The 23,144-nt window shown below is 36.8% G+C and overlaps 1 protein-coding gene across 1 annotated transcript; it reads left to right on the top strand.

Moving 5' to 3' along the window:
- Positions 1 to 1,901: 1,901 nt before the first annotated feature.
- On the top strand, positions 1,902 to 22,407 carry PSMC6 (proteasome 26S subunit, ATPase 6). The gene is made up of 14 exons (XM_080685121.1): positions 1,902 to 2,055; positions 3,058 to 3,137; positions 3,231 to 3,270; positions 3,522 to 3,574; positions 6,304 to 6,371; positions 6,600 to 6,714; positions 10,405 to 10,492; positions 12,265 to 12,326; positions 12,415 to 12,538; positions 13,065 to 13,126; positions 14,720 to 14,840; positions 15,221 to 15,301; positions 19,026 to 19,097; positions 21,914 to 22,407. The coding sequence occupies exons 1-14, from the start codon at positions 1,929 to 1,931 to the stop codon at positions 22,030 to 22,032; spliced, it is 1,212 nt and encodes a 403-aa protein (XP_080541247.1). The 5' UTR covers positions 1,902 to 1,928; the 3' UTR covers positions 22,033 to 22,407.
- Positions 22,408 to 23,144: the final 737 nt, after the last annotated feature.

Here is a 23,144-nt window from a genome sequence, read left to right as displayed (position 1 = left end):
CTACTGAAGGAAATGACACCAACCATTTAATCACATTTGTGAATGTATAATTACAAATTGAGCTACATTTTCTGATGGAGAGGAATAGAGTCTTACAGGTACATATAAAAAAGGAGCAGGGCTGTTCTGATGCAAGCATAGGGAAAATAGATAGGTTCATCTGAAGTTGGAATTTTACCAGATGGGCAAGAGAAAGAGAATGTGGGACAAGGGGGACTAAACAATTGGTGTTGAAATAACACATTAGTATGTGCTCATAAATAGTTATTGAATTGAACCAACTGTGCTGTCTTTTTTTCTCTGCTTTATCTTCTCTTCTTTACTTCCTGATGTCAGAGGTGCTATATTTTGATGTGGATGGGCTCGTTTGACCAGAATAGTTGCAGCTGAGTAGGAGAAGGGACTATTCCTGCTCAATTCATTTTCCTTGTTTATTGTCTGCTGCAATTCCCAGTTATACTTAGAAAAACAGAATAGAATATTCACACAACACACATACTTTTCCAAATAAATTTGAAGACATGTTTATGTGAGTTTGATAACTTAATTCACATAAATTTACACTTTATATGAATAGATAGGGTATTCCTATTTAAACTCAAAATTCAGAGCCAGTGGATAAGATGAAATCAAATGGACTCTCTTTGGAGAACTTGACTGATTCTACTGGAACAGCAATAAATTCTCTCCAAGAGCAAGGCTGGGAAAGGTACAGCTACAGAGACCTATCCCACAAAAATTGAGGTCATTACTACCCTTAAAATAAAGAATTTAAAATAACATTATTGAATGCTTACTATGTGTCAGACTTATTACGTTAGTGGCTATAGGCATACTATCTTATTTAATACTCTATGGCATCCCTATGAGATAGGTACAATTGTTATGCTCATTTTACAGATTATTGAAAGATTAAGTAATTTGTTCAAAAGCACAGAAATCTGACAGTTCTATCAGACTTCAAATTTCTGACTCAGTCTACTTGAGCATCTTTATCTTGTGCCCCACATCTCCATAATCTATCCCTTTCCACTCTTGTTGGCCTCTTTTCTGTTTCTGAAATGCGCCAAGGACTTCTTCACCTTAGGATCTTTGCACGTGCTGTTTCTTCTGCTTGGAAGGTTCTTCTCCACTTTGTTGCACAACTGGGTCCTTATTTCAGATATCTGTTTTAAATTAGTTCTCCTCACCTAGCTCTGTAACATTACCATGTTTTACTTCCAGTACAGCTTGGTCAGTTTGGATGACTATGGTACTGTGCACCGAGTTGGATTCCCAGTCAGGGCACATACTAGTACACGGGTGCCCCAGTCAGGGCATGCACAGAAGGCAACCGAAGGCAACCAATCGATGTTTCTCTCTCTCATTGATGTTTCTCTCTCTATCCCTTCCTCTCTAAGCATATCCTTGGGTGAGGATTTTTAAAAAAGTATTTACATTACAGTATGTAATTTATTACATTCTGAGATTATTTTTTTTCATCTCCCCACCAGATTCTGTACCCTTAGTACCTCTTTCATTGAATGAATAAATGAATGAAATAGCCTCCTTCCGTACCTAGAGGTCCTGGATAGTAGGACTGTGTTATACCGATAGGCCATCAAAACTATATATAAAGATTGCACATTCCCTACTTCATTCTGAACTCAGTTTATTACAAAGCCTTTTGTGGTTCCAGGGCATCAGTGATTTAAGAATAGCGAGGTCTCTTGAAAAGACCAGAATAACAGCACCCTGCTTTACCCATCCTGACCAGAAGGGGGCAGTGCGGTCGGAGGCCTCCTTCAGTGCACGCTTATGTCCTAGAAAGGCGAGATGAAGTAGAGAGGCGGGGGGGGCCAACAGAAAGGGGCGTGGCTTCTCACGAACCCGCCCTCCCAGGGAGGCTGTCCCCCCCTCGCCCCGCCCCCACCCCCGCCCGGGCGGCCATGGCCCTTCCCGGCATCCCCTATGAGCGACGGCTTCTCATCATGGCGGACCCTAGAGATAAGGCGCTGCAGGACTACCGCAAGAAACTGCTGGAGCACAAGGAGATTGACGGCCGCCTCAAGGAGTGTGAGTGCACCTCTCTTTCTACACGGTCTCGGGCCTGACCCCGCTCCGTCTCTGACAAGGCGGAGGCCTTTGACGGAGCCCGGCCACCTGGCCCAGGCGATGGGCAGGCCTCAGTCCAGGGACAAGGCGCTTTGTCATCGCGCCCTGAGGTTGGGAAGCAGAGCCTCCGCGGGCGTGGAAGTGGCCCAGTCTGGTCCAGGGGACAGAAAGAGCATTCCCAGTTCTGGGATGGACTGGAAGAGGACCCGAGGGGCGAGCGGAAGTGGGCCATCCAGGGATGCTGCCCAGTTGGGGTGCAGGTGGACAGTGTTGTCGAGGTCCCGGCCCCCAGAAGGAGAGACGTGGGTCAAGTACTTGGTCCAGCAAGAGATGGCACTCGGGTAGCTGACTTGTTAGTGGAGTGGAAAGCAGGGCGAGGAGCCTGAGAGGGAGTCCGCCCGTCATAATAACCCTCCTCGTCTTTTCTCGTGCTTCGAGTTGTACTCCGTCAGGCACACAAGTTTCCCTTAACTCTTGAGCTAAAAGGACACTTGTAGTTTTTTAATAGTGCATCTTCATGGAATTAAATGAAGCTCATAACCATATATTTCTGCGGAGCACCAAACCTGTAGCCCTTCTTTAAGGTAGAAAGCCAGAGAGCAATAATAATAATCCATGCGAGTAGGTGAAGAGGTGAGGAAGGGTCTAACTTTTATCGTTTGGATTTGTAGTGGCGAATCCGGAAGTGTCACAGTGTCAACATCTGTTACGAGTGTAGCCTAAAATGTGCTTAAACAATTAAGTATTGCCGATCAAAAAAAAAAAAAAAAGTTGCTTTCTCTGTAACATTTCATTTTTAAACGTGTCACCTATAAACAGTGTTATTTCTTTTGTACTTTGATATATTGGATATAAAATATGTAAAATGAAATAGACAAATAAACTTAAGTAAAGTGAGACTTAGTAACTTAAACCCACTAAGATTACTGTTTAATTAAAAATGTTCAAATTATATTATTTCAGTAAGGGAACAATTAAAAGAACTTACCAAGCAGTATGAAAAGTCTGAAAATGATCTGAAGGCCCTACAAAGTGTTGGGCAGGTAGGTAATGGAGTTTGCGGTGTAAGGGGTGATGATAATTGCTTTGTTGTTAAGCTGTTGGCAAAAGATAATGCTTTCTTTTTTCTTTCTTAGATTGTGGGTGAAGTACTTAAGCAGTTAACTGAAGAAAAATGTAAGTGGATTACACTGTTAATTAGTAAGAAAAAAGAGTGGACTCTGCCGCACCACCAACTTTTGAAATGCTTATAATGCTTATTATTCACAATAGTGAAGGTAGATGCTATTCTTGTGTAGACTTAATTTTCTTTGAACTATGTATTGTTTTCTTGGAGGACAGAAATAAAACTCAACCTGCCATCAATGTGGGTGTATTTCATTTTACTTGCTATTTTTAAATGTTTTCTTTCATTTTCTTTTCTCTAGTCATTGTTAAAGCTACAAATGGACCAAGATATGTTGTGGGTTGTCGTCGACAGGTAACACTTTAAATTTGTATAGTGCTGCCCTAACCGGTTTGGCTCAGTGGATAGAGCATTAGCCTGTGGACTGAAGGGTCCCAGGTTCGGTTCCCGTCAAGGGCATGTACCTTGGTTGCAGGCACATCCCCAGTAGGGGGTGTGCAGGAGGCAGCTGATCAATGTTTCTCTCTCATCGATGTTTCTAACTCTCTATCCCTCTCCCTTCCTTTCTGTAAAAAAATCAATAAAGTATATTTAAAAAAAAAAAAAAAAAAAAAGAAAAATTTGTATAGTGCTTTATAATTGGCCAAGGTGCATTCATAAAAGTTATTTAATTCTTGAAGTAAGCAGGTCAGGTATTAGGCCCATAACTCCCAAAAATGATTTGTTAAGATATAACTAATTGTTAGCAAAGCCTATAAACTAAAACCATGGGCTTTGACTCCTGGTATTCTCTACTTTCTACTGTACTTAGTTGCCTCAGTCAGCTCTACACACTTAGAAATCAAAGATTTTTATTTTTTTTATTTTTAAAATATATTTTTATTGATTTTAGAGAGGAAGGGAGAGGGATAGATAGAAACATCTATGAGAAGGAAACAATCGGCTGTCTCCTTCTCACCCCCGACTGGGGTTCAAACCTGCAACTGGGCATGTGCCCTGACCAGAAATCAAACCATGACCTCATGGTTCATGGGTTGATGCTCAACCACTTAGTCACACTGGCCAGGCAGAAATCAGAGACTTTTAGAACTAGATGTATCTCAGATAATTTTATTTTAATATATTTTTGAAAGGGATTTAAGAGGATTAGATCCTGTCAATTGCCTATGTTTTATATTTAAATATTAATGTTACTTATAGATTGTACTACAGCTTAAATTGATTTTGTATGAGTTCATTTAGATTAGAATAGGCAAATTGAAATAATTCCACATTTTATTTTGCAGATATCAAAAATGCCAACAAATGGTTTTGAATCATAATAGCCTCTGAATCCAATTTATGTATTACCCTATTCTCTACGAAGTATCCTTAGAGCATACTAGTACTTATAAGTTCTTTGGGAGGAACTTTCTCTGAGTATTTGTTATATCAGGTTTTTATAAACATTGATATAACATGGCTGTAGAATGGAATTTAACCCAGGGACTAACTCTAATCTGAGAATTTTGCATAGCATATACATGGAATGACATTTTCAAAAAAAAAAAAATATTAGATGCCTACTCTGACAGAGGATTATGTTCCTTTCAGGGCCCTCTGGATGACAAAAGTTGGCATTTCTGCCCTAGCCAGTATGGCTCGGTTGAATGCCATGCCATGGGCCAAGAAGTCACCAGTTTGATTCTCAGGGCACATGCCTGGGTTGTGGGCTCTATCCCCAGTAGGGGTGTACAGGAGGCAGCCGATCAATGTTTTTCACTCTCACATCGATGTTTCTCTCTTCCTTTCCCTTCCTCTCTCTAGAAAATCAATAAAAACATAAAATAAGAAAAAAGTTGGCATTTCAAAGATATTTAATTGTTGTATGAGGGCAAGGGAGTATTTGAAAACTGGAAAATATTAGAAAAGCCAGAATATATATTTTTTATAGATGTTAATGTTGAAATAGTTTCACATTGATCTCATTTTAGCTGTTTTTCAGGTACCTCACTTGCAATTTTTTTTTCAGTTTATTATATTAAACATAGTATTTTGCCTGCTTCTATTTATTGTAATTGATACTAAATCCTAACATTAGAGCTCTTTGCAAAATTCTGTGGTAAGTAGTAATTTGTATGATTTTGAAATTGTATTGGCAAGTTTTTTAATCTATGAAAAAGTAACTTTAGCCTGGCTGGTGTGGCTCAGTGGTTGAGCGTTGACCTATGAACCAGGAGATCACCATTCAATTCCTAGTCAAGGTACATGCCTGAGTTGTGGGCTCCATTCCCAGTGTGGGGTGTGCAGGAAGCAGCTGATCAGTGATTCTCTCTCATCATTGATGTTTCTATCTCTCCCTCTCCTTTCTTCTCTGAAATCAATAAAAACACTTTTTTTTTAAAGTAACTTTATTTATGAAAAGTAACAATGTGAGGTCGAACCTATTGGATAGATACTACCCAATTCTAGCCAAATAAGTTACTCTGCCCAAATATACCAATAAATTGTTTAGTATAGTTCAATCTAGTATAATACAGCATAGTGTCTGGCATAGAGCAAAGGCATGAAATAATGGTGGCTGTTTTGTTTTTAACAGTTTACTAAAAATCTCTAAAGGGGAAACAATGCATTTCCCCCTTATCTCCTATGATCAAGTAACACATTCTTCCCAAAAGGTATAGTTTTTAAAATAAATCCAATGGGCACACCATTTTCCTTCTCCCAAAATGTTCACTTAACAGATTTCTGTATAAATGCCTTGGTAGCAATTACTGAAGTCACTGTACTACAGTGCCTGAGTGCGCATGAGTAGAACTATATTAATGAGCCTTTGAAAGTAAATTACTAAAGGCCATTTCTTCTCTAAAAACAAGGTCATTTACATCTCAAACTTTGTGTATTAGTGATTTCACATTTCATGCTGAGATTGCACAAAAGGGGCAGATGGAAATAACTTTGAATTATAATGTTTATAGCCTTCTGAAGGCATGGTGCTAATGATCTAATATTAGTGTTCTCTCTGCAGGGTAAAAAATGATTATTTGGCTTCTACATATTCTCCCCTTTTTAAGTGTTAAACTCCTTTTGTTTTACAAAATTAGCTTGACAAAAGTAAGCTGAAGCCAGGAACAAGAGTTGCTTTGGATATGACTACACTAACCATCATGAGGTAAGTTTCTGATTCTATTTAGTTTATTTTCACAGAGGGAAAATTTTATCCAAAATATGTTTTTAGAGATCACTGAATATTCTGCCACTTCTTCCCTTTTACTAATTCCTAATTAGTTTAAACATTTAAAAATAAAATCACCAAAATGTGCTTGCATCATTTATATTCTATCTATAGATTGAGAGAAAATTCATTTTAAAAAGAAAAATACATACCTTGTCATTATAGGTATTTGCCAAGAGAGGTGGATCCATTGGTTTACAACATGTCTCATGAAGACCCTGGGAATGTGTCCTATTCTGAGATTGGAGGGCTATCAGAACAGATTCGGGAATTAAGAGAGGTTGGTAGTGTATGCTTTGTTTCCTGAATTTAATAATAAATAGTATTGGTTTTAAGATTACTGAAGGGAGAGAGAGGATGAAAAATTACTTTGTCCAAATAGTGGTTACTGAATATTATACATTTAATATTCTTGCTGAGAAGAACAGTACTGAATTTCTAGCTGTGAAAATTATATTTGTTAATGTGGAGATAATTTGGTGTTAGAAAAATCCTGCTCTTTTTGACTAAGAATCTATCTATCTTAATAAAAAGAATCTATCTTTTTATTTTATTAAAAATAACAATATATTTATTTTTTATATATATAAAAGGCTAATATGCAGCTGAAACCGGTTTGGCTCAGTGGATAGAGCGTCGGCCTGCGGACTGAAGGGTCCCAGGTTCGATTCCGGTCGGGGGCATGTACCTGGGTTGCGGGCACGTCCCCAGTGGGGGGTGTGCAGGAGGCAGCTGATCAGTGTTTCTCTCTCATCAATGTTTCTAACTCTCTATCCCTCTCCCTTCCTCTCTGTAAAATATCAATAAAATATATTAAAAAAAAAAAAAAAAGGCTAATATGCAAAGTATCCCTCGGGAGTTTGACTGGGAGACCGGGAGTTCGATCACTCGCTATGACGTGCACTGACCATGGGGTGGGGAGGGGGGTGCGTGGAATGAAGGAAGGCCCCAGCCAGCAGCCGGAAGGCCCCGATCAGTCCTGATTGCCAGCCAGGCCTAGGGACCCTATCCGTGCATGAATTTCGTGCACCAGACCTCTAGTAATTGATATAATTCAATGCTCATGCCTTCTGTGATTTTGATTATCATAGTAGGTTATTTGGGTCAGAGCACATTTGGATAATGTGTAATATAGTTTTTCCCATACCCTTATTGTTAGCTTCCCACCCTTATAGTAGAGTAAGTTACCTGTGCCCTAAATATTTTCTTTTGGTAAAGCTGTTTACTGCTGTTAAAGAAAAATACTGGCTTTAAGGTGGCTTAAACCTTTAAGCTCTTAGGTGAAGAATCTAATCAGTATTGCCCTGCTTCAAAGCACAGGTGGCTTCTTAACAATTTTCTTTAAAGCAAATCGATTGTCCTATTTATTTCAACCTAATTTAGTAGGGAAATACTTAGGAATGAATGAAGATACCATATTTTTCTGTGTATAAGACACCTCCATGTGTAAGATGTCCCCATGTATAAGGTGCTCCCCACTTTTTCAAACCAAAAGTAAGAAATCAATATCTTAAACATAAAACAATGCATTTTTATTTAATAATTACCACAGGTAATGTTTATATAGTACTATGATATTATGCAGCATATCATTTTATTCAACCTTTGTTGCATCGCTGCTCTCTTCTTCATCACTATTAGTTCCAGACATATCAATTTCTTCTGTATCACTGCTGTCTTCTGAGTCACTGTCAATATATGTGAGATCACCTCATAAACTGGTGGCATTTTCTGACCTAACTTTGTTCATGTTCTTAGGGCCAACCCTTCTCTCCTCATGAAATTGAAGCACCATTTTGCCTTTCCTGTAAAATCAACAATGTTCATTTCACTTGCAAACATTCTTGCCTGACATTGAATAAGTTTGGTTGATACACATATGCCACTCTGGCGCTGCTCCATAATCCAAGTCTTAAACCTCTGCTCCAAGTCTTCCCATTTTGCTGGTTTTCCTCCTAAGGCCTTCTTCTTTTTTGGCCTCTTACGGAGTTGTTCTTCCTGTTGCCTCCACTGTCTGATCATACACTCAGTGGGAGGAGGTCCAAATTGTCTCTCTGCAGCTCTATTTCCAAGCTTTTTTGCATAGCTGATTACATTCAGTTTGAATTTTGCAGAGTAAGACAATCACTTCCGGTATTTATCTTTTTATTTTTTGACATCTTTATGGGCTCAGAACGCTCAGGTCCCTGTTGCATCTGCATACTCTCTACCTCCACCTCCAATTACGGTATCGGCTGATGTCAGTAACAATAAAGCTCGTGATTGGAGGAAGCCTGTTTGACAAGGTATGAGTGGTTCCCTCCTCAGCTGACTTCTGTGTATAAGACGCCCCTTGATTTTCAGTCTAACGATTTTAGAAAAAAATAGCGTCTTATACACAGAAAAATACGGTACTTGGAATGGTGTATATCATCCGATTTAAACCCTAAGCCAGTAGTTTTCAGAGTTTAGTATATTAAATTTTCTAGAACTCTTATTAAAATGCAGATTGCCCTCGGCATGGTTCTGATATAGTAGGCTGGGAGTGGGACAAAGGAATTAGCATTTAAACAAGCATTCCAGGTAATTATGTAACCAAATTGTTTTTTGACCATAGTTGAGGAAGCATTGGCCTGAGTGTAAATTAAAGCCTGTTTTTCTCACTTTGTAGTTAATGAAAGGTCAACAGGAAGAAAAGTGCTTCAAAGAACAGTGAAATCTTACCTTTTACAGTGATTTGCTGCAGCAGGCATAGGAGCAGAAAGAATCTCTCCCTCTCTATTTCTCACACACACCCCCACCATATGCAAATGCAGTGCCCTTTTCCATCTACATACACTTCAGAATACTGATTTCTCACTCTTTTAGCTTGTCTTAATCATACCTTATAGACACAACTATTCAATAGACGTTTATCTCTCAAGTTACTGATTTTGTAAAGAGATTAAGTTGGGCAGGCAAATGCTCAATTTTTCCATTCTCCACTTTTTTTCCTTGAATCAGTCTTAGTAGGATCTTGGAAGCAAAATACTTGGCTCTTTTAAAGTTGCTATGACAAAATGCCAAAATATGAAAGTTTTATATACTTTTTTACTTATTGGCAGTTATAACTTACCAAATTTCCCATTTTAGAATTATTTTGTATTAGAGGCCTGGTGCAGGAAATTTATGTATGAATAGGGTCCCTAGCGGCTGCCAGCTGCCAGCCGGGACCTCCCTTCCCCCCGGCTGCCTGCTGCCCCTGCCCCCTGGTCGAACTCCCCATCAGACTCCCGATTGAGGGGACAATTTGCAATTAGGCTTTTATTATATAGGATTGTATTCCCAAATGCAAAACAGTATATGTTTTTTTATTTTGATGCTTAACTGATTGTTTTTGTAGTGTCATTTTTTCATTGAGGCATAATTTACATTAAATAAAATGCATAGATTTAGCACTAGCTGGTTTGGCTCAGTGAATAGAACATTAACCTGCAGACAAAAGGGTCCCGGGTTTGATTCCAGTCAAGGGCATGTACCTCGGTTGCAGGCTCCTCCCAGGCCTGGGCCCTGGTCAGGGTACGTGCAGGAGGTAACCAATTGATGTGTTTCTCACACATCGATATTTCTCTCTGTCTTTCCCTTTCTTTTCTACTCCCTCTAAAAATCAATGGAAAAATATCCTCGGATGAGTATTAAAAAAATCATAGATTTAAAGTGTACAGTTCAAATGTGTTTGGACAAATTATATACCTATATAACCATCACTCTAGTCAAGTGTGTGGTTTGTTAAAATAACCACACACTTTTTAATTAATTAATTTAAAAATATTTAACATTTTTTAGATGTAAGAGATATCTAAGAAAAACCTCTAATATAGTTTTACATAACATGGGATTCTAGATCTATTATGAATTATGATACCTAACTATACTGATATTTTACTTAAACTCTTTGAAAGTACATCAAAATCTTTACCAATGTTTAAGAAACATGCAACTTCTTTTCTAGGTAATAGAATTACCTCTTACAAACCCAGAATTATTCCAGCGTGTAGGAATAATACCTCCAAAAGGCTGTTTGCTATATGGACCACCAGGTTGGTATTAATTATGTCCACCCTACTAATGAATGAATCAAGGAATAAAAAAATAAGTTGGCAACATGGTATTGGAGGCACTGACCATCCCCCCCCCCCCCCCCACACACACACAGTCAGAAATCTGCATATAACTTATGCCTCCCCAAAATCCCTTGGTACCCTCAGGCATTGGTTCTAGGACCCATAGGGACACCAAAATGTGCAGATGCTGAAGTCCCTTACATAAAATGGCATAGATCAACGCATATAGTTGGCCCTCCACGTGTGCAGATTCCCAGCTGCAACTGAAAACAGTACTGGTACTTACTGAAAAAACGCCACACATTAGTAGACCTGTGCGGTTCTTAACATGCCCTATAATTCTAGTGTATCGTCCTAGATGGTTCACAGACCTCTAGGTGTCCCTGAGACACTTGTAGGAAATCTGCAAGGTCAAAACTTAGTTTCATAATGCCAAGATCTTAGTTGCCTTTTTCACTGTGTTGGTGTCTGTACTGATGGTGTAATTGCAGGGGGTAAAACTGCTCTTGTTGTAGCATGATTCAGTTCAGTCAGTGGCACAAAATGGTGCTAGTAGTCACTCTGTTTTTGCCTGTTCACACTTGCAGTATTAAAATGCCAGTTTCACTTTAAAATGTCCTTGGTGAAGTAGTAAAAATTACTGTTATTAAATTTTGATACTTGAATAATATCTTTATTCTGTGTGATGAAATGGAAAATACATATAAAGTACTTCTGCATATTGAATAGGATAGTTAATCTCTTGTGCAATTATTTGAGTTGCTAGCTGAATTAGCTGAAAGGATAATTTTTAGATAGTCTGTGATTATTGGTTATTCAGACTGATTATTGGTTATCTGGCACATGCTTTTCAAAAGTAAATGAAGTTTGCCTGTCATAAAGAAAACAACTGACACCATTTGTAGCTAGTGATAAAATTTAACCTTTCAAGGGAAGATTAGAGTTTTAAAACCTTATATCTGGCATTATGAGCTTGACAGCTTTCTACTACATACTTAAAAGGATGAAATTGGTGATGATATTAACAAATGTGATCTTTTTAGTATTGTATAATGAAAAATACCAGAATTTTGGAGATTTTCATAACTCACTGAACGAATAGTTTCTAAATAATCAATACTTGATATACAATACATGGGTTAAAGATCCATTTTGTGTGCAGAATAGTCCAATGTGTTTCAGTGTAACAAGTTTTTATTGTAATCTGTAAATAGGGTTTATATAGTTCTTTTTTTTTTATTTTGTTTTTGTTAATCCTCACCCAAGGATATTTCTTCCATTGGTATATATACATTTTTTTAGAGCGAGTGGAAGGGAGATGGAGAGACAGACAGAAACATCAATGTGAGAGGGGCACAATGACTGGTTGCCTCCCACATGTGTCCCGGCCCCAACTGGCCTGGGGATCAAGCTTGCAATTGAGGTATGTTCCTTGACCAGAACTGAACCCACAACCCTTCAGGCTGCTGGCTGCAGGCCAATGCTCTAACCACTGAGCAACCAGCCAGGGGCTGACATATTTCTAAAGTTATTGTATTCGGTGTGCTTAAAATTAGAGGAGATATTTTGAATAAAATTAAAGATTTTAATATTGAAAGTAGAAGTATTATGGAATTTTCACTGGAAATTCTGTTTAGGATTTAGCTTCCATTTTGCAGCATTTACTATCCAAAGGATTACATTCTTAAAAGGCTTTTGAAAGTTTGTTTTACTTTCCATCTAATTAAAACTTCTTTTGCTATTCCTAGGTACAGGAAAAACACTCTTGGCACGAGCTGTTGCTAGCCAGCTAGACTGCAATTTCTTAAAGGTAAAGGAAAGATTCTTTTTTGTAGATGTTGAAATTAAATTTTCTTTGAATTAATTTATTTTTACCTTAATGTTTTTTCTTTAACCAGGTTGTATCTAGTTCTATTGTAGACAAGTACATTGGTGAAAGTGCTCGTTTGATCAGAGAAATGTTTAATTATGCCAGAGATCATCAGCCATGCATCATTTTTATGGATGAAATAGATGCTATTGGTAAGAGTAACTTGTTTTTTTCTTTTTATCCTTACCCGAAGAAGGGAGAGGAAGGGAGAGATCTATGTTAACATCAATCGGTTGCCTCCTGTTTGCTCCTGGACTGGAAATCGAACCTGCCATCTTTCGGTGTCCAGGATGATGCTCCAACCAACTGAGCCACCCAGCCAATGCAAGAGTTACATCTTTAAAAATTTATTTTAAACTTTTCTTGAAAGTGTTAGGAAATTGTTTTTTAATCTAAAAAAACTTTTTTCCCTCACCTTTCATTGAAACTTCTATGAAATAACAAAATGAATTGGATGTTATCTTTTTAAAATTCTTAAAGTTTAGCCAATTTTAATGCATAACCTTTGACATTGAAAAATAAGAGTTGTTATACTAAAATCATTGACTGTCAGTATAATTCTTACTACTTAATTTTCACCTTAATGGTTTTAACCCCAGCCACTAGTCATATTCTGTCTTAAGTGATGTTTATAGAAGAAAAGAGTAACGCATATGAAATTTCATGTCATTTTTTTAGGTGGTCGTCGGTTTTCTGAGGGGACTTCAGCTGATAGAGAGATTCAGAGAACTTTAATGGAGGTAATATTTGGTAAAGGGATTTTATAAAGAAATGTTTATTGAATAAAGAAGTGAACATTGGGTAATTGAAGGTCAAATATGTACAATTTAAATGAAGAATATACTTAAGTATGAAATTTGAAAATACTGCCAGGAATAAACACACTTCTCCACATATATCTCTAGTAAGAAAATGACTACTGGAAAATAAGAAGGGTATCTACAAAATGCCCATTTGATGTACAGATGTACTGTTCTGTGTCATTTAGATATTTAAATTGTGTATTGTACTACTTGTTTTGTGAATGTGATCTTGCACTAGTTTATTTATTTTTTTAATTTTTTTTTTTTAATATATTTTATTGATATTTTACAGAGAGGAAGGGAGAGGGATAGAGAGCTAGAAACATCGATGAGAGAGAAACATCGATCAGCTGCCTCCTGCACACCTCCCACTGGGGATGTGCCTGCAACCAAGGTACATGCCCTTGACCGGAATCGAACCCGGGACCCTTCAGTCCGCAGGCTGACGCTCTATCCACTGAGCCAAACCGGTTTTGGCTTGCACTAGTTTATTACGACATTTTATATCAATGGACTTAGTGAAACTGGTGGCAATAAATGAGTTACGATTATGTATGAGGCTGCTCTAAAAATCACTAACACTTTCTTCGTTAAATTGATGAGAATGAGAGGAAACTTTATTAATTGAAGAAGATGGATGATGGGATATTAGAAGGTACATAAAGCCTTTCTCCACTCAAAAATCTGAAAGTGATAGCAAGATCCTAAATACATTTCCCACTTCTACAACAGAAGCTAGGTAGCATAGGTAATGCAGTGTCAAATTCTGTCTGAGAATGGGTATTTGAAAATTACTTTTCATAAACTCATTTGCTCACAAGATAAACAGTGTTTTAAAATTATAGAGTCTCTTAGAAACCTTAAATTGAGGTATTTTAAAACAACACTGATACTAGTTTTATTCATTAAATTTATATGTTAGCTAACGTATTTTGTGAAAGAAATAGACATTTGAGGCTAGCTATATTTTAAAAAGTTGGTTGATTGAAGTTAGGTTTTCAACATTTATTCAAGAAAACTTTAGGAATCAAAGAAAAAATGTTTAGTGTCTCATATTTCTATGTATAGTAATTTGAAGAGATATTTAATGGATTTATTACCAGATTTGTAGAATAATCATTATATTCAGTTGTCCTAATGTAAATTTTATGTCAGACATACCATAAGCACTTTATATGTTAGTTTTATTATTAGTTTTTTATTTTTAAAAGTAATTTAGTGAAAAAAACTTGAACATTGGAAATCAGATCCACATAATTTAGTTCATAATTAGTAAAACTACCTCGTAGCTATAAATATAATAGCTATAGCTATAGTGAAATAATCTTGAAACTTTGAGGATGGAAAGTATATTCTGTAATATAAGAGAGAAAAAAAATTGGGTTCCATAAAATGATGATTTCTAAGGTTATCTGTAGGCAATACATTCCATGGTATTAGGCATATAAAAGTTGTGCCTGTATATTTTTTTAATGATTGGAATGTTTTGTAAAATCTGTCTATAATTTTTATTTATAAATATATTCTTAGTTACTGAATCAAATGGATGGATTTGATACTCTACATAGAGTTAAAATGATCATGGCTACAAACAGACCAGATACACTGGATCCTGCTTTGCTTCGTCCAGGAAGATTAGATAGAAAAATACGTGAGTTAAGGCTCTTTACTTGCTGTACATTTCCCTTTGTCTATGTTCAGTTCTCTTTCTTTTTATATGTTTTTATTGATTTCAGAGAGGAAGGGAGAGGGAGAGAGAGATAGAAACATCAATCAATGATGAGAATCATTGATTGGCTGCCTCCTGCACACCCCCTACTGGGAATCGAGCCTGCAACCCAGGCATGTGCCCTTGGCTGGAATCTAACCTGGGACTTTTCAGTCCGCAAGCCAACGCTCTATCCACTGAGCCAAACCGACTAGGGCAGTTCTCTTTCTATTATTCTTCCTCACCCCCTACTTTATTTAAAAAACAAAAACAAGCAAACAAAACTGACTGCAAAAGAATTTCTTAAAATTTCTTATTTTCAGATATTGACTTACCAAATGAACAAGCAAGATTAGATATATTGAAAATCCATGCAGGTCCCATTACAAAGCATGGTGAAATAGGTAAGAAAATAACCTATTTTTATATATATTTATATTTGGTAAATGAAGCAAAATGCTATTGTATATCATTGGTAGCCTATTGAATCTAGTTTTAAATTTAGCAAACATAGTGGTCTTTTTGGCTAATATTTATTGACCATCTACTGTATGTTAGGAATTAATTTAAGTGTTGGGGATACAGCTGTGAACAAAACTGACAAATTCCTGCCTTTGTGTAGAACTTATATTCTTGTCAGGAACTACAGATAAAGTGAATAAAATATATAGTATATTAGATGATGATAAGTGCTATGGAGAAAAAAGCAAGAAAAGGGGACTAGGTAATGCCAGGAGCGGGGGGGGGGGGGGGGGGGGGTGTGTGTGTGTGTGTGTGTGTGTGTGTGTGTGTGTGTGTGTGTGTGTGTGTAATTTAAATGGAAGTGGGGAGAGGGAAGACCTTACCAAAAGGTTGATTTTTTAAGCAATGACCTGCAAAGGTGAAGAAGCTAGATAGGAATATTTGGGGGGAAATCATGCAGAAGGAGTAGCAAGTAAGAAGACTTTAAAGCAGATATATGTCTGGAATATTCTAGGGGCAGCAAAGAGGCCAAAGTGTCTGTGGCAGAATAAATGGGACATTAGTAGTAAGTGAAATCCTAGAAGTAATAGGGTCCAGATTGTGTAGAGCCTTATTGATGTCATCCTGTAGGAACTTTGACTTTTATTTGTGAAGATATGGATGCCCTTGGAGGATTGTAAGCAAAGGAATGTTTTTACTTTGTTATTTTTTAACTTTTTATTCTAGAAAATTAGAAATACATCAAAGTAGAGATAAGAGTATAATGAACTTCTAATCCTAGGTACTCACTCATCCCCCAGCCTCAATAATTATTAACCCTTTAAAAATTTCATCTGTAACCTCCCCCACCCTTTACCTTCTCTGGATGTATTTTTAAAATAGAGGTGACAGAATTTGCTAATGAACTGGATGTGGGGTGTGAACTAAAGGGAAGAACCAAGGAAGACCTAGGGTTTTTACTCACACAACTGAAATATTGAAGTTACCATCAATAAAAATAGGGAAGACAGGAAAGATTAGGTTTTAAAGGGAGAATGAGTTTAATTCTGGGTATATTAAATTTGAGATGCTTATCAGATATCCAAATAAAGATATTGATTAGTAATTCTATATGCATCAATAGTTCTTTGGGGGTGGTCTGTGCTGGAGATACAAATGTGGATAATAGCATAAAAATGATTGTTAAAGTCTTGAGATTAGATCATATTTCTGAGGAAGTGAATGTGGATAGAGAAGAGCCTCAAAAACTGAGCTGATTCTGACATTAGGAAGTTGAGATGCAGAACCATTAAAGGAGACGGCAAAAGGTGTCCCAGAGGCAGGAGTAGAACCAGAAGCTGGTGGTGTCCTGAAGATGAATGAATGAATTGTTAAAAGGAGGGATTAATTCCCTGTCAAATGCTGACAGTAGATTAGATAAGAAGAGTTCTGAGAATGGACCTTTGGATTTTTGGAGATCATTGGTGACCTTATCAAAAGCAGTTTCTTTGGGATAGTGGGAATTTGGGAATGAAAGCCTACTTCAGATGGGGTTTCAGAGATATTGGAAAGAGTGACATTGAGTTTAGACATTTCTTTCAAGGAAATCTGTAGGAAAGGAGAAGAGAAGTAGAGCTATATCAGAAATGGAGATGAGGATTTGGGGGAGTTTTCTTTTAAGATACGAGAATTTAATTTTTGTGCTGATGGGATCTAGGAAAACGAGAAATAGTGCACTTTCCTTGAAGAGGAGTTGGCACTGTCTATGAATATAGACTTCATTTATAAGAATAGGAGGAAAGGCAGAATATTATAGATGCTGATGATGACAGGTTCTCAGATATGGCAGGAACTTGTAGAATTTTTCTTCTGAATGCTTTTATTTTCTAAATGAAATAGGAAGCAAGTTCACAGTGAAGATTGGAAAGGAATGTTAGAGATTTGAGGACAGAGGACAAGTTATAAAATAGTTTTCTATAGATTTGAGAGACTAGACTAGGGTAGAAGCCAGCAAACCATGGCTTGTAGGCCAAATTCTTTCTGCCTTCTGTTTTTGTAGAATAACAAAATTAATTTGTAAATAAATTTATATTATAACACAACCATTTATCTGTATTTTGTCTATGATTGCTTTCCCACCGTAATAGCAGAAATTAGTAGTTGTTTTTTCTTTCTTTAATCCTCACCCCAGGATATGCTTTTGATTTTTAGAGAGAGGAAGAGGGAGAGAAAGAGAGAGAGAGAAACATCAATGTGTGAGAGAAACATCGATGGGTTGCCTCTGACTGGGGATCAAGCCTGCAACCCAGTTATATGCCCTGACTAGGAATTGAACCCATAACCTTTTGGAGTATGGATGACCTCCATCCAACTGGGCCACCCAGCCAGGGCAGAAATGAGTAGTTTTGACAGAGACCATATGGCCTGCAAACCCTAAAAAATATTTACTATCTGGCTCATTACAGAAAGTATGCTGACCCCTGGACTACAGAAATCTAGTAATTATACTAAAAGCCCTTTAGAAATTAATAGTCCAGAATAATTACAAATAGTTGATTACTGCCTCTTAATTTTTTCATTGCTCATATGAAAGAATTTTGAGCTATAAAGATGAACTGAACTAAAAATATCAATTTATAGGTTTCTTCCGATACTGAGCTCTTGCTAGGTACCAGATATGTTAACCTTGGAAATCACTATTTTCAGGAAGTTTATAATTTGGACCTGGTTGAACTAATTAATGAATTATCTGTATGATTTCTTTTTTTTTCCTTTTTATTGATTTCAGAGAGGAAGGGAGAGGGAGAGAGAGAGAGAAACTTCAGTGATGAGAGAGAACCATTGATTCGCTGCCTGCACCTGCACGCCCCACACTGGGGATTGATCTCACAGCCTGGGCATATGCCCCAGCTGGGAATCGAACCGTGACTTCCTGGTTCATTGGTCGAGGCTCATCCACGTTGGCTGGGATATCTGTATGATTTCTAATAGAGATTGACATACTCTAGATTGCCTGATAAAGGGTGTCCCATCAGAGTTACTCACATTGTAGCAGTCTATGCTGACTCTTATTTCTCTCCCTATTCCATATCAAGTCCATTACTGCTATGAGTTCTTCATTTTAAGTCTGTCATGTGAATAGAAAGGTCACTTAATAGTCATTGTTATCATAGATCTGATACCACTTGGAGCCTACACAAAAACCAGAAAAGCTACCCGGTGCTTAATTTAGCATTTGAAAATTCCATATGATAAAATTATATCTGATGACTATTGTTGGTATATTTATATTTGGCTTATGATATTAAATTCCATTGTTGCTACAGTTGATTTTGGTGTCTTGGTTTATTCAAATTAAATATTTGGTTACAGTTTTAATGAGTTATAGCTTGACAGATAATCTGAAGTTCACATGTGTATAACTTTCACTGCATAAAAACAGATTAAGATGTTTATTGAGGATATTTCTTGGTTTTAAAGTTTCAGAAGTATGTTTATTTCTTCTTGGTGTTGGTTTACTTAACAGGATATAGTTTTTGGTTGTTAGTATTGTGTAATGTTAACAGAGATGATGCCTAGCTGATCAAATTCAAAGTAGGCTCTTCAGTTTAGATTTTCCATTTATGAGCATAAATCAAAAACCGGTCTTTTTAAAAAAATTAATTTCCAGTGCTTTTTCCTAACCAGATTATGAAGCAATTGTGAAGCTTTCAGATGGTTTTAATGGAGCAGACCTGAGAAATGTTTGTACTGAAGCAGGTATGCTTTTAAAGTATAGTTTTTGCTATTGATTTGATTTAATTTGCTCAAAATGTGTTGAGTTTGTCTAAAAGCAGAGCCTGGGCTTTGTAAGGAGTTGGGTGCTTGTTTTTTTTCAGGGGGAGGAATGATTCCAAGAAGCAGGAGGGAACAGGGCACGTGAGATGGGAAAAGGGAATGCTATTATAAGGGTGCAACATTGAGGTAGCTGCTCTAGGCAAGGGGGGGAGGTGCTGATTTTGATGAAATCCAGAGAAACATACCAGAATGCCATTAGCATTACCCAGCTGAAATATTGGGAGATGGGCATTTATTTACCAGCCCTCACCCCCATTGGATGAGATTTGCCCTTGGGAATGTTAACCCTTTTGCACTTCTGGATGCCTAGGGTAGAGTGTGGAAAGACATGCATATGATAGAATACTGGTCCCCTGAAGTAAGTCTGAAGCTATACAGAACTGTGCACCCACACCCGTGCCTGAAATGAGACTAGGTCAGCACCACAGGAATCTGCTCCAATGTGGATGACATGTTTTCTGATGCTAGTCTGTCAGCTTTGAAAGATTGATTTATGAATTTTGTGTTCGTACAACTTGTGTAAATGTAATCATTTTAAATATAATTTTCTCTATGGTTGTGTGATCCTTTTTTTATTTCTGGTACCAAGTGGCTTTAAAACCCCACATAAGAGTCAGTTAGTCTTTGTCCTCCACACAGAATCTGAAAATCAAAAAAATTGATTTCTATGATAAGTGTTACAATGTGTGATTTCCTCTTTTTCCATATCACCTTTGGCCTTATTTTAACATTTCTTATAAATTCACACAGTATTTAAAGGCATGGCTTTTCTATAAGAGTATCTTTGTGGGTATACTCTGACTCTGAATCAGAGATCTTCAGATCTAGAAACTCATTATGAATCAGAGTAAATCATGCTCACAAAGACTTAATAATGAACAAAAAATAATATTTAAGAGGTAAACTATCATGTGGTTTGAACTACTTGAAGTAATTTATGACATTCTCTTTCTAAAATCTCCACTGACCAAATTATCAAAAGATTGCTTTAGTTAAAATGGAATCCAAACAAAAGTCTCATCCCCCATTGCATGAGATTTGTCCTTGGGAATGTCATAATTTTAAAGGCTGATACCATCAAATTATGATGATCTCCATTTTTTCAACATATATAAAAGAATGATTTTTAGCTATTTCCAACAAAGCTTTTAGCTTTTTAACGGTGGAACATTCATATCTGGAGACATATTGAAATTCTTTGGAGTATTTTTGTTAACATATCTTCCTGTAGTTTAAAATACACTATATTCAGTTATAGTTGTCTCTTCCTTTCAAACCCAGAGATTATCATACTTTCTGGATTAGACTACATCTCATATTCACTCATTTACTAAACAATGATTTGGATTCACAAGGTTTGGAAAAATAACTTGCTTAACTTAGTTGTAGCCTTCTAGACAAGTTTTAAAACTTCAGTATTAAAAAAAAATCAGTTATTTCTACTCACCTGATTTCTGAAGACAACATAGAGTAGCTATTTTCAAGACTCCTTGTAATTAGAAATCTTGAAAGGGAAGAAGATAGGAATTAACCCTTGAAATCTTCTATTCAAACCCACTCATTTTATATGAGTGAAAATTCAATATAAGCAGATACTCAATGAAAATATTAGTAGGATTCATTTAATTAGTAAATAGGGATACCTTATTGGCTTTAGCTTATGAAATTAGGATCCTCTCAAAACCTGGGATCCATGATACAATACATAATATTAAAAAGAAAAAAACACAAAAAACTTTTACCCCTTTGTCAATTATTATTTGAGAAGTAACTTGTCAAAAACTTGAAGGAAAAAATTGAATTATGATACTTGAATAGGGAAGGCACAATATCAATTTGTATATAATTAGGGTAATTTTAATACATAAATAATGGCATTGAGTTTTGTTAAAGCGTACTGTTCACTTTCTAAAAATTCCTATTCTCTAAACTTTGATTATTAACAAGTCAGGGCTATCAGAATTACTGGAGGTGTTTTGTGTTTTCCCAAACCATACATGGGTTACTTCCTTCTAAGGAATTGCTACTTGTAGAGTTAAGAAACTGATGTTTAAAATGTGTATGTTTTGTTTATAGTTGGATTTTGTTTTGATTTTTTCAAGATGCCATTGGATACAGCGGTTGTGTGATTTGGATTTTAAATATTCAGATAATTATCTTGTTTTCTAACTTTTGATTTGGAAAATAATGTTCACAAGAGCTGGAAATTCATTGAACAGTGATAGTGATTTTTAACAAATCAGAACTGCTGATTCAGAAGTAGTAAATCTAGGCTCCTTCAGTTTTACTCCATAGAATTACATTATTTAGTTTTCTTATAATAAACTAGAGGCTCAGTGCACGAAATTCGGGCACGGGTAGGGTCCCTAGGCCTGGCTGGTGATCAGGGCCGATCTGCAGGGCGACCAGTGGGGCGATCAGGGGGCCCCTGCTGGCACCCGCCGTGGCCAGCCTGGAGCCGCCTGCTCACCGGCCCCACCGCTGCCACTGGTCGCCTCCCTCTGGGGGACGGTCGTGGGGGGAGGACCTCCACTCGCACCTGGCTTGGCTGGCCTGGGGCCTGCGGGCTGGGAGCAGCTCCTGCGTTGAGCGTCTGCCCCCTGGTGGTCAGTGCACATCATAGCAACCGGTCGTTCCGCCGGTTGTTCCGCTGTTTGGTCAATTTGCATATTAGGCTTTTATTATATAGGATAATTCACATATTACATAAAGCAGTCATGTTATTTTATTTTCCACAGGTATGTTTGCAATTCGTGCTGATCATGATTTTGTAGTACAGGAAGACTTCATGAAAGCAGTCAGAAAAGTGGCTGATTCTAAGAAGCTAGAGTCAAAATTAGACTACAAACCTGTGTAATTTACTGTGAGGATTTTGATGACTGCATGACAGACATTGGCTTAATGTAAAAATAAAGTTAAGAAAAATAATGTATGTATTGGCAATGATCTCATTAAAACTCATGAATAAAAATATATGTGAATAACAAAAATTAGTAACTCAGTATTTGTACTTTTAAGATTGGTACAGAAGAAATTTGTATGTTTGTTAATGTTGCATTTATTGCAGCAGAAGTTATAAGAGTGTGTTGTAACTTTTCATATTTGTTGTGTGAGCATCTTATAAAACATTGAAAATGGTTTGAGATAGTAGTATATTTCTATGACTTATTTTATATCATTTGTTATCCTCATCCTAAAAAGTTGAATAAAATCTGTTTGATTCAGTTCTACATATATTCTTGTCTTTTATAAGAGTACATTTACTATAGTCCTTAAGGTTCTTTATTTAGTAAGTAAACTATTTAGTAACCAAGATAAAGTTGTATTTAGGTCAGGGGTGGGGAACCTTTTTTTTTCCCCAAGGGCTATTTGGATATTTAAAACATCATTCCCAGGCCATACAAAATGATCAACTTAAAAATTAGTTGTTAATTTGGTCAAACATTTAATTAACTCATCCCTGATGCCTTGGCAGGGCCAGATCAAGTAAGGCCGGCGGGCCAGACATTCCCCACCCGATTTAGATTGTTGGCTCTTTAATTTTATTTCAAAATGGTATCCACACTCTTTTCATAACAGCATCTTACTGTGTTTTCATGTCTATATACCTCCTTTCAGAAAGTCTTTAATTTTCACCTACTGTAACTAGGCTGTATAATAGTTAATTGAAATAGTACAAGCACATCCATAACCTTTTAGATTATAATTGAAAGTAATATTTGCTAATAAACGTGATTTGGTTTTCTTAGGTTATATGAGATGATAGTTCCCTTTTTGAGAATGTTACAGCCTGGGCCCTCTTCCCAGAAAAGTTGGCACATAAGTATACATAATTTTGCGCATGCTAAAACTTAAGATCTATTATTTCCCAACTTCACTCATGGACTGCATAGGTATCTATGGATACCAGGCTGAGTGTCTGATGTAGGGGATGTTCATGTCAGAAATGTTCGAAACAAAAGTTCTGTT

The sequence above is a fragment of the Plecotus auritus genome, assembly GCF_963455305.1.
Source record: "Plecotus auritus genome assembly, chromosome: 1".
NCBI classification, from domain to species: Eukaryota; Metazoa; Chordata; class Mammalia; order Chiroptera; family Vespertilionidae; genus Plecotus; species Plecotus auritus.
Note: the sequence above shows the minus strand (reverse complement) of the source record. Positions and strands in the feature narration are given on the sequence as shown.

Excerpts from the sequence above, each read along its gene's own strand:
- PSMC6 (XM_080685121.1), top strand. The coding sequence starts at position 1,929 with ATGGCCCTTCCCGGCATCCCCTATGAGCGACGGCTTCTCATCATGGCG. Across the intron at positions 12,539-13,064 it reads GGATGAAATAGATGCTATTG|GTGGTCGTCGGTTTTCTGAG; the intron begins GTAAGAGTAACT and ends TCATTTTTTTAG. Across the intron at positions 13,127-14,719 it reads TTCAGAGAACTTTAATGGAG|TTACTGAATCAAATGGATGG; the intron begins GTAATATTTGGT and ends ATATATTCTTAG.